This window comes from Platichthys flesus, chromosome 24 (assembly GCF_949316205.1).
Source record: "Platichthys flesus chromosome 24, fPlaFle2.1, whole genome shotgun sequence".
Classification (NCBI taxonomy): Eukaryota; Metazoa; Chordata; class Actinopteri; order Pleuronectiformes; family Pleuronectidae; genus Platichthys; species Platichthys flesus.
The window spans coordinates 11190278-11202345 of record NC_084968.1 but is presented as its reverse complement, the minus strand read 5'-3'; the positions used below and the strand labels follow the sequence as shown (position 1 = coordinate 11202345).

The following is a 12068-nucleotide window of genomic DNA, read 5'->3' as shown; positions in this document are numbered from 1 at the left end:
TTGTGGATCCCTCTCACAGTGCTGCAGATAGGGGCTGCCAACACATGCGGCGCGTCTGCAGGTGACGGAACAGGCAGAAACTACCGGACGCACTGAGGAATTCAACCGACGTCTGAAAACAAGAACTACAGCGGATTTACATTTTTCTCAAGTTTTTGTATTTTTGGTTTTGGAAAAAAACGCAACCCTGAATCTCGCTTTTTTTGTGCGTTGTGGAGTTGGATCGCAAAAAGAGAAAAAGACAGGAGAGAGAACTATACAAGCCCTGTTGGCTGCAAGTGACTCGGAGGTGTAAGAGAGACACACAGAGAGAGAGAGAGAGAGGAGGGATAGAGGAAGCCGGACAGGTGATTTCACATCCACGTCCTCGGAGATCGGAGAGTTGATGAGTTTGTGAAACTGCACGCGCGGGCATTTAGATGATCCTCTGACATTCGTGGACATATCATCGGAGAGGAGGAATATTCTGCAGCCTCAGCCGTACAGGAAAAAAGAGATTATTACCACAGACTGTGCGTAAAACGGCGAGACGCGGAACCGATGCCACTTTCTGGTGATGTGACATTTGGGCTTTTACGCGCATAAAATCCACCCAGGCCCGTTCGTGGCACCGTCCAGGACGCACGGAGCCTCCCTGGTGCGTGTGTCTGTGTGTGTGTGTGAGAGAGACAGTGTGTGCGCGTGTGTGAGTGTGTGGTTTTTTCCTCTTTTTCAACACCATTGCGGTCTTTCTTTTACCAACACAAGAAAAGAGCAATCCAGCTCCGGAGGTGGAAGAGGCAGAGGAGAGAGGGAAGCCCGTGCACTTGCTGCTTTTCACTGCAGCAGGAGCGATGTCGGAAGTCGACCGGAGGATGAAGTCTTTGCGCAAACCGAGGGCTTCGCTCTGAATGAAAAACGACATTCCGGACTTTCCACCAGTGATTACATTCTTTTTTTAATTTTTCGGGACATTTATCTTTAAAAGCGGAGCCATGAGGACTACTGGTGCAGTGGACTATTTGCTCTATTGCCTGCTCATCCTGCAGCTCGTGAATCAGCCCGCCGCCAAGCAAGTGCTCCGGTACCGCTTGGCCGAGGAGGGACCCGCCGATGTCAGGGTGGGAAACGTCGCCGCCGACCTGGGCATCGTCGCCGGGTCCGGGGAGGTCACGTTCACGCTGGAGTCCGGCTCCGATTTCTTCAAAATAGACAACATCACAGGTGAGCTGAGCACCAACGAGCGGCGGATAGACCGCGAGAAGCTGCAGCAGTGCCAGATGATATTCGATGAGAACGAGTGTTTTATAGATTTCGAGGTGTCAGTCATCGGACCAGCCCAGAGCTGGGTCGACCTGTTCGAGGGGAAAGTCATCATATTAGACATCAACGACAACACCCCGTCGTTCCCGTCCCCTGTCCTCACGCTGTCCGTGGAGGAGAACCGACCCATCGGAACCCTGTATCTGCTGCCCACCGCCACAGACAGGGATTTTGGCAGAAACGGAATAGAGAGATACGAGCTCATCCAGGACAACGGGGAGAACTCGAGGCGCCTGGGCTCCAACGGGGACTCGTACCCGGGGAAGAGGAGGTTCGATGAAGGAGCGAGCAGGAGCAGCGTGTTTGAACTGCAGGTGGCTGACACCACCGACGGAGAGAAGCAGCCCCAGCTCATCATTAAAGGGGCCCTGGACCGGGAGCAGAGAGACTCCTATGAGCTCACGCTGCGCGTCAGGGACGGAGGAGACCCCCCTCGCTCCTCGCAGGCCATTCTCAGGGTGATGATAACGGACGTGAACGACAACAACCCCCGGTTCGAGAAGAGCGTGTACGAGGCGGACCTGCCGGAGAACAGCTCCCCGGGGGCCCCCATCCTCCAGCTCAAGGCGGCGGACGCAGACGTGGGGGTCAACGGTCAAATCGAGTATGTGTTCGGGGCAGCCACGGAGTCGGTGAGGAGGCTGCTGAGGTTGGATGAGAGCACGGGGTGGCTGAGTGTGCTGCACCGCATTGACCGTGAAGAAGTGAGCCAACTGAGGTTCACGGTAATGGCCCGTGACCGAGGCCAGCCGCCCAAAATGGACAAGGCCACCGTGGTGCTGAACATTAGGGATGAGAACGACAACGTCCCTGCCATAGAGATACGGAAAATTGGACGCATTTTCTTAAAAGACGGCGTGGCAAATGTGGCTGAGGACGTGGTGGTGGACACACCCATCGCCTTAGTGCAGGTGTCAGACCGTGACCAGGGGGAAAATGGGATTGTGACCTGCACAGTGGTGGGGGATGTGCCCTTCCAGCTCAAACCAGCCAGTGAAATGGAGGGGGAGCAGAATAAAAAGAAATATTTCCTGCACACGTCTGCACCGCTGGACTACGAGGCCACACAGGAATACAATGTGGTGATAGTGGCTGTGGACTCTGGAAGCCCGAGTCTGGCGAGTAATAACTCTGTTATCGTCAAAGTCGGGGACACTAATGACAACCCCCCTATCTTTAGCCAGAGCGTCGTTGAGGTGTCATTCCCAGAGAACAATGCCCCTGGCGAGAGGGTGACAACAGTGGCAGCCATAGACGCAGATAGTGGGAAGAACGCTGAAATTGCCTATTCCCTCGACTCATCAGTAAATGGGATTTTCTCCATCGACGCAGACAGCGGAGACATCCGAGTCAACATCATCCTGGACAGGGAGCAAACGGAGCGCTACGAATTCAAAGTGATAGCCAAAGATAAGGGCGTAAACACCCTTCAGGGCTCCGCTACAGTGGTCGTCCTTGTGGCCGATAAGAATGACAACGAGCCAAAGTTCATGCAGGATGTGTTCACCTTCTATGTCAAAGAGAACCTTGAGCCCAACAGCCCCGTGGGCATGGTCACAGTCATCGATGCAGATAAAGGCCGGAATGCAGAGATGAGTCTTTTCATTGAAGAGGAGGAGGAGATCTTTTCTATTGAAAACGACACTGGGACTATTTTCTCCACCCTGTCCTTTGACAGAGAGCAGAAGACGACGTACACCTTCCGAGTCAAAGCTGTGGATGGCGGTGATCCCCCCAGATCCGCCACCGCCACGGTTTCTCTCTTTGTCATGGATGATAATGACAATGCACCCATGGTCACTTTCCCCGTAAACAGCTCCTACACCCTTCTCCCCCCCTCCAGTAACATCGGTACAGTGGTCAGAACAGTCATAGCCACCGACACTGACACCGGCATCAATGCGGAACTGAGCTATGGCATCATTGGGGGAAACCCCTTTAAGCTGTTTGAGATTAATGGCAGTTTTGGGGTTATTTCACTGGTGGGGAAGCTGGAAGTGAAGCACTATGGCCTCCACAGACTGGTGGTGCAGGTGAGCGACAGGGGGCAGCCTTCACAGACCACCACCACACTGGTTCACGTGTTCGTCAATGAGACTCTTTATAACTCTACAGTCGTGGAGGCCCAGGTGGCAAAGAGCCTGAGCACGTCTCTCAACACAAACATCGCCGGTGACCCCAACTATGACCTGAGCAAACAGCGTTTGAGCATCGTGATCGGAGTCGTCTCCGGCATCATGACAGTCATCCTCATCATCCTTGTGGTGGTCATGGCCCGCTATTGCCGTCCCAAGAACAAGAACGGCTACGAGGCCGGCAAAAAAGACCACGAGGACTTTTTTACGCCACAGCAGCACGACAAGTCCAAGAAGCCCAAGAAGGACAAGAAGAAACTGAAATCTAAACAGCCGCTCTACAGCAGCATCGTCACCGTGGAGGCCTCCAAACCCAACGGGCAGCGCTACGACGGCGTCAACGAGAAGCTGTCCGACAGTCCGGGCATGGGCCGCTACCGCTCGGTCAACGGAGGGCCCGGGAGCCCCGATCTGGCCCGGCACTACAAGTCCAGTTCGCCGCTCCCCACTGTCCAGCTTCACCCGCAGTCGCCGACAGCTGGGAAAAAGCACCAGGCCGTTCAGGACCTGCCCCCGGCCAACACCTTCGTTGGCACCGGAGATAACATTTCCCTTGGATCTGACCACTGCTCCGAGTACAGCAGTCAAACCATCAACAAGTACAACAAACAGGTAAGAAGAAATGTCCTCCCTCCCCCCCTCCCCTTCCCTTCACTACTCTTAAATGTCTTCTGTTTCTTCCTCTCAGTGTTCTCTCTACCATAATGCTTTCTGACAGGGCTAGTCTCAGTAGTCTTGTCGCCTTTATGGTGCTAATGTGTGTCAAGTTAGCGGTATTGATCTGTTGTGGCTCGGAGTGCCATTCACATGTAATATTGAAAAGGGGAAGAGTCAGGTTCCGATTAGCCACGGAAGGGTTTTTTTTTGTGTTACCACTCGACCAAAACAGGTCCAAACTTTGTCACTGTCGTCGCGTGGCGTGTGTTGAGGCAGAGATGTGTGCGACTGTTCCCGACTGCTCACATAAGGGTTTGGTTTGCAGCTGTTCTATCCCAGAGGGGGAGTGTGGCAGGGCTCTGGCCACACTTAGCCATGTCAGGCCCTGCCCTGACAAGGCCACCTTTTCTTCTCAAGAAAGAGGGAGGGGAGGAGGGGGGGGGGGGGGGGGGGGGGGGAGAGAAATAACAAAAGCAGAAAAGGAGAGAAAGGTAGTCGTAGGTTGAACGCAGAACAAACATGGCTTTGTAAGGTGTGTGAGTCAGTTTTTTTTACAGTCTCTGCCTGAGTGGGAACATCTGGCCAGGAAGTCACATTAACATTCTTCTGCACTTCAGGCTCTGCATCAATTCATTGACCCAGCAGTGAAATCTGACATCTTTATATCACCTCCCATATTAAGCCTCGGTTTTCTTTTACTCCCTTATCTTTTTTTCTTCGTATTTAATGTGTTCTGCCATCCTCCACCTGCCTCCACCTGCACCCCCCCTCCCCCTCTCTCTCTCTTTCTCTCTCATCTGTTATACTCCTGTTCTGTGTAGGTGGCACAGTGTGGCATTCAAATTCGAGGAAATGTGCTCTTTCATCAGATCAGGCTTTGTAACAATTCGGCTGCAGTTTATTTTATTTAGTTTTTGCACTTTCAGGTGCCACAGCGACTAAAACAAGTTCATGCATAAACATGAAGTCAGCTGATCTGCGTTTTCCCCCGGAAGCAGAACACTGTTGTTTAATGTGATTTCTACGGCGCTCTAATGAATTATTGATTTCCTTCTTTTACTTGGTGTCAGCAGCTACTTCCTTTAGAATTCTGGACTGTTTCTTTCTTTTCACTCTCTGTTTTTTTAGTTTTCCTCTAGATATCTTTGTGTCTTTTATATTCTGTCCCCCCCCCACCACCTTCAAACTCTCCTCTGGCCCTGTGTAGTACATCCCTGAGTGCCTCTCTGTCCTGCTGTCTTTCCTTTTCCTCTCGGTGTTTTTCAGCCTCCACCACATCTTGCCCCTCACAATGCTCCTGTATGTCTTTTTTCTTTTTTTCTTGCAGTGGTTTCTTTTTTAATCTCCTCTCTCTATATATACCTCTCTCTCCAGCCTCTTGCTATGTCTCCTCTCAAATCATTTCACTTCCCCTCTTCCTCTCTCTTCCCTAACAGCTTCTAATATGGTGTATTCACTGAGCTGCTTCCCAGGGTGTGAGGAGTGCTGTTGCCTTCCGATGTCTCGTGCATAATTAAAAGGGCACTCTATTTGCTGCTGCGGCAGCAGCATGTATTGTGTGTCACTATGCTCCACTTATATAATTATTTATTTACTCTCCACATTAAAGCTGCAGTAACTTTTATGGACTGTGCATTTGTTAGAATCCAGCGTCTCAGACAAAACTCAGTCTGCACTGACCATGAAGAGTGTTATCCTGTGATTTGGGGGCACTTTGTTTGAATACTTAAATTCTAATGAAAGTGTGTAGTGGCTGACTGGGAACTGTCGTCCGTGGTTGCTGCGTGTTGTGGCCTGTTAGCTCTTTAATATACAATAACTAGCTGATATTTAAATTACCTCTTACGTCCCACGGGCTCGGTAAAGACTGGCTGTTGATTCAGTAGGGCTGAACCGAGCGTGATTTAATGGCGGCACAAGAGAGCTGATTGAAGAGAAGGTGTGTGTTCAGGTGCTTCAATTATGGCATTAAACAGCCTCTGTAGTGGATTAAGTAGTGAAGCGGTCGTGCAGCATCTAAAATATTCATGTCGTCAGGTAAGTGCCACTAAAGCTAAAGGCAAAACAAAACACTCAAGGACACTTGTGTGCCTCAGTAAAGGGAATTTAATCAGTAGAAGAAAATGTGAAGGAATAACATCAATATGTTTTTTTGTATTTCTGCTGTTTTGAAAGTAGGTAACAGCATTTTTCCTTCTTTGAGATTTAGTTGCATCATTCAGTTTATTTTTAGATTTTGACTTTTTTTGTTGAATCGCATTTAGCCACAAATGAGGTTGAATCCATTTTAAGATTTACGACACGTGCTGATAAGGGGTATTTGTCATTGTGTGTGTTCTTTTCTCACACACACACACACACACACACAACATACATGTCCGCACCCACACCCACAATCCCTCTCCTTTTTATCCTTCTGTGGGAAGAGATAGAGACAGGCACAAGAAAGACGGCCCTGTTAGCGGTGTAGAGAATGGCCCCCACTGTTTCACAAGGGACTCGGGGTCGGGTGGAAAGAGAGAGACCGGGAGGGGGAGAGAGAGAGAGAGGGAGGGAGAGAGAGAAGAGGGCTGAGTGTAATCTCTGAGGTATCAGGTTCTGGCTTCTTCAGTCCTCACCCGTCTAATCTTCCAATAACTGCTCAGGCAACCTGCTCCGGCAGGTAACCAGGGAACAGAGGTTGTTTATTGGCGAGCTGAGGATTTTCCTCTAAGCCCCTCAGACACTTGAACAGTGATTGAGACGAGTTTAGAAAAGATGGTGACCGATGCTGATGATCCGGTGATGTAAAGCCACAACCAACGATATTGTTGTGTTTCTTTCCCCCGTTGGTCATCACAGTGTAAAGCAGCTATTAGACAACTCCTAAATGAGACTCCATTCCACCCACAGTGTAAGAAGTGTAAGGAGTCAGACTTTAAAAAAAGAATCGCACTATTACACTATTCAAAACATCACAACTACTTAGCACACACAACACCTCAGGCAATTAATCTTAATGATTCATTTCCAAAAATCTGATTCGGCTGAAACACGGGGATCCGCTGACCTCTGGCTCCTGCTTAATTCATTGCAACTTGTGTTATTCATATTTTGTACCATATTTTTTTTACCATATTAATCTTGGTTCATCTTCTTTTAACATACCTGTGCCCACCGTTTGCATCTGAAGCCTGATGAGTAGTGTGTTGCACTTAACAGCACACTTAACGTTATTACTTATGGCAGTAGCGTCTGTTCCATCCGGTGCCAGAGAAAATAAACGCCGCCCGGCCGACGGCAGGGAGTCACTTAGCCGCCGTGTCATCACGAGCCATCAGGCGTTTGTTTTATCACGGCACTTCAAAGCGCCGCCGGTGCCCAGGTGGATCACTTTTAATCAGCCGCGAGCCTCGGCAGCTTGTGTTCCGTGCCCAGGGAGGAGCACAGGCCCTCAGGGCAGGCAAAGCACCAGCACCCCCCCCCCCCACAGTCTGTGAACTTGTACCTGGTTATTTTGCCTCGGGGGTTTGATGCAGCAAGCATAACTGGACATTGCCCTTAACTTAGCCCTCTGTGTTCACCTCCCGTGCTCTGGCCAGCTGTTCCTCCTGCGCCGCCTCGTAGCTACAACCTCGGCCTCAAAACACCTGATTTGCATAGGGCAAACACACCCCCCCCCCTCCCTCCCGGTCAATATCCACATGCAAATGGGAGTCACCTGGTTGGCGATTGTAGCCAAAACATAAGATTTGATTGTCCTGCAGGTTTCGAAGGGCAGATCAGGAAACCAATATGGAAATGTGCTACTTTGCCTGGAGCCTAATTTGTTTCAACCCTACAAACTGTAGCTGCCTAAACACCAATGAAAAGCCACAACTGACCCAGTTTAAACCTGCAGAGCCGGAGTGACCCCAACACTTCAGGTGCTTTTCGGTTGGTGTGCACCGGATTAAGCAGCCGTGCCTCCGCCCTCTGCACCTGTCTTGGGATTTGCAGCCACCAAAGTCCCCCGATGCCGCTCGTGTGATTCTATCTGTGAAATTGTCGTGGCAGTCAGTCACTCATCGAGCTCGATAAGATAATTACTCGATAAGAGGTGCCACATGAGCTTAAACGTGTTTGGTCACCCTCCATGATTCCAGCCGGCTCACTTTTGCAGCAAGCAGAGAAACTGAATGTTTATTTGCTCATCTGTGTTTGAGAAAGTCAAACAAGCGAGGAGCTGATGATCACATGAAGAGAGCAAACTTTAGAATCAAGCTTTACAGATATCCAGCTTTCGGATGGCAAAGGGTTAAAACATAAATAAACACAATCTGGAAATCTTGTGTTTTAGTAAGAAATGAGATTATGTGCAATGAGCTGGTTTGTTTATCGCCACATTGTCATTAGCGCTCGTCTTTTGTGTTGGGCCGCGTACCGCCGACTGTGGCTAATTTTATCGAAAATTTGTTTGGGATCCATTACGGGCTTAATTCAATATGGCTGCTTAGGCTTCTGTTTTGTTGTTTATGCTCTGGAAGGAAAATGAAAGGACGGAGAGTGCACAGTAATACCAGCAGCGGGCTTTTTTTTTCTGCAGCGGGCGGCGTTTTCTGCTATAATTTGGTTTTGGTGATTTGAATGCATTTGCTCTCAAGCAATTACTAATCTCAGGATTAGATTTACCTGATACGATGGCAGAAATGGAGGAGATTGAGTGAGTGAGAGAGTCAGGGATGTGGCTGGAGCTGGATTCCACGGTTCCTGCTTAATATGTTAATATAGAGGACGCTACTTATGGGGCTGGGGGGGGGGGGGGCGTGGAGTGTATGTACTGTATTTCAGTTTGTCTTCTTTTATCTCTTCTGTATGTACGTTAAATGTGCCGATGGAAAACAAATGCTCACGATGGAATTAAATCTGTAGAAGCCACGGAATAACATGTTGAAAGACACAGACAGTAGATGAAAGGAGGAGGATGGAGGGGGTGGGGGGTGGGGGGGTAACCAGGAAGGAATATGAGCCATTTGTTTACTGTGACACTGCAACTGTCAGTCGGTTCCATGATAAAGTGATTTTTTGTTGTTGTTGTTTTTGCAATAAAATGGTCACACAGCCGTTTTTTTTCCCGTTGATGTGGATTCAAATTTCAAACATGTGGTGGAGGGGCTCTTTGCATTTCCTGCTTGTTTCCAACGGATTCTCTGATGAACAAAGTTTCTGTTTAGGGTTTATCTGTTTGTGTGTGTGTGTGTGTGTCTCTATCTTTTCACTCCCTCACTGTGGCGGAAACGTTGTGATGAATCAGATGAATCACTCGCTGTCAGCGTTGCTCACACCGGTGCAGGATGTCAAGGGAACTGCCAGCGGGGTCCGTGCCCCCCCCCCCCCGTCAAGGGGTCCACGCCGCGGTGTCACCCCCGCGGCCTTCGTGAAGATGAGAATAAGTGTCATGAAAGCCAGACACATTGGTCCATCATTTATCCCTGAGTGCCACCTTTTGCTCTGGCAGCCAAGCTCCTTATTGCGAAATGAACTCGTTTATTAAAGGTTATAAATACAACCACCGATACCGCGGCGCGAGAATCGACGGCCACAACGGCTCCCTGGCCTCCTGTGGCCTCCCAGTCTGAGAGAAGAAGCCCGGCTGGATGTTCTGACTCTGTATAATGTGGATCTTTGGTGTTTTATCTGCTTCAAACAGACGTTAGAGCTAAAAGAAGCACAAAAGAAAACATATCAATACGTGAAATTAGCATGAAGGCAAAACAGAGTAAAACTCCTGAAACGCTCTCTCCCTTTGAATTCACTTATCATATTATGTCACCGCTTGTTCTCCGTTTAACCACACACAACGTTTTCTGTTGAAGTTTATCTCATTCTAAAGACGGTGGCTTTTCAAAATAAAACATTTGGCTGCTTGACATCAGTTAAGCAAACAACAGGCTCCAGGTGTGTGGTTACAGTCGAGCGCTGAGAGACGTCAGGTGAGGACGAGAGGCGAAGGTTAGCGTGTCCACCTCCGAAAGGGTTCAAAGGGAGGAATTCACGTGCCCTGAGATTGAACACGCACACCCAGACCGGTCGGCTGTGAAAACAAAGAACACACAGAGAGAGACGCTCACATTACAACACAACAGAAGGAGTTTGATTTTGATCTCTGAATGAGGACAAACATTTTGTTCTATGTTTTCACGTTAGCTGACAATTAAATGCAGGCGAGGGTTTTTCTCGACACTGTGATGTTGATGGGGGGGGGGGGGGGGGTTAACAAGTCCACCTGTGTAATTGGAGCGTATTTAATAAGGTACAACCTTCACCCTGGGTTCAGGTTCACATTGATTCTCCACTCTTTTTTGTCTCAGACAGACATGCACCTGTTCTTTCTCTCTTTGCACATACAACCCCCCCCCCCCCCCCCGTTTGACTTTGACCTCCCCTCCTTTTGTACGAAGAAGCCGCTGAAATATTAAGACGCGCTGAGAGATCTCACGGCTGCTTAAGAGACACATTAAGAAAACCGGTCCAGGATAAATAATGCATCCGGAAGCTTTGTGTGCTTTTCCAATCCACGGACGTTACCTTTTTATTAACAGGGAGCACTCATACATATTTGCTAAGCAGCGGAGGATAATGGATGTGACTCGGGGAAGGGGAAGGGGAGGAAGAGGACAGCTTGACTGCTTCTGTTAGCCCTGTTTCGGTGAGGCCCCCGGCGTGTGGCCCCAAATGAGATTATATGTGTATGAAACAGGAGGCGGAGCACTCAGCCACCATCCATCACAGCCTGGGGGGACCTTTGTGAAAAAAGTTTGTGCAAGTCTACTCCGCGGGTACGCTCACTGTGTTGATGCGTGTGTACATGTGTTAGGTTGTGATAAAGTGTGTGGGTGCACAGTGCGCATGTGTGTGTGTGTGTGTGTGTGTGTGTCCTGTGAGGGCTGCAGAGGAGAGCAAACGGGGGCCTCCGCAGTTCAGCCTCTCCATCATCCACGGCAGGCACACGCCCCGCGACATGCCTGAGAGGGTTTCAATATCCTGTGTGTGTGTGTGTGTGTGTGTGTGTGTGTGTGTGTGTGTGTGTGTGTGCGTGTGAGAGCCGGTGCTGCCGTGTTTACCCAAGGAATGCAGTTCATTATATTTGTATGTGTGTCTGGTTATTACATATACCCTCCACACACATGCGTAAGACGGAGCCCCGAAGGCTAGAGCGTCACGCCACCTTCACCCCCCATGCCCTCCGTTCAAGCTCGAGTGGTCTGCGATCTCCCCCCCCACCCTCGAGCAAGGCACTGCCAGCTCCTCTGCCCCGACCGGGCTGTTTATCGGACACCGCTGTGGCCGGGACGTGTACTTAAACCCCAGTCAGTGTTGACATGAACACACCACCTGCACCGGAGCCTTTGCAGACGTGTGCAAAATTAGCAGGGGGAGCCCCCCCGCCCCCCCGTATTGACAGAGCACTACCTGGCAGAGAGCAGGCTATTAGCCTGGGGCCCGATAAATCTTGTCAGGGGCTGGAGGAGTCTTCCTGCCCGCTGGAGAATGAAGGTCACGGGGCAGCTGGAGTTACGAGCGGCCTCACAGGGCATCTGCTATCAGATCCACTGGAATATGAAGTCTGGCCATGCAGCGCTTTTTTAGGACTTTTTTTTTTGGGGGGGGGGGGTGCTAATTTTTTATTTTGCACCTGCTCTCTTACCAGTGATTCAATTAAAATGTGAATGGGGTTACAGTCTCGGTCGAGTTTGAAATCACCTCGGGGTTGGATGATGATGACTGCTGGTTTCGGCCTGACAGTTTCTCCCAGGGTGCAATAGTAAAAAATTACTGGGGTAGGGGGGGGGGGGGGGGGGGGGCTTATGTGTTAATTCCATGAAAGAAATTCGATTAAACAAAAACTCTCCAAGCACAAAATAAACCAAAACAAATGTTCAGGTTTTCGAATGAGATTTTGAAAACCTGATTTTGACACATTCTTGTCTCGGATGATAAATCAGTGGCAGGTTT

General features: G+C 49.7%; 1 protein-coding gene across 1 annotated transcript in view; it reads left to right on the top strand.

Annotated features, from left to right (window-relative positions):
* The first annotated feature begins 444 nt into the window (after positions 1–444).
* The window catches only part of pcdh7b (protocadherin 7b), a 72836-nt gene continuing 61212 nt past the window's right edge, over positions 445–12068 (top strand). Inside the window, exon 1 of the mRNA XM_062383434.1 lies at positions 445–4049. Coding sequence (XP_062239418.1) covers positions 975–4049 — 3075 coding nt within the window. The 5' untranslated portion in view covers positions 445–974. The remainder of the gene's footprint in view (positions 4050–12068) is intronic.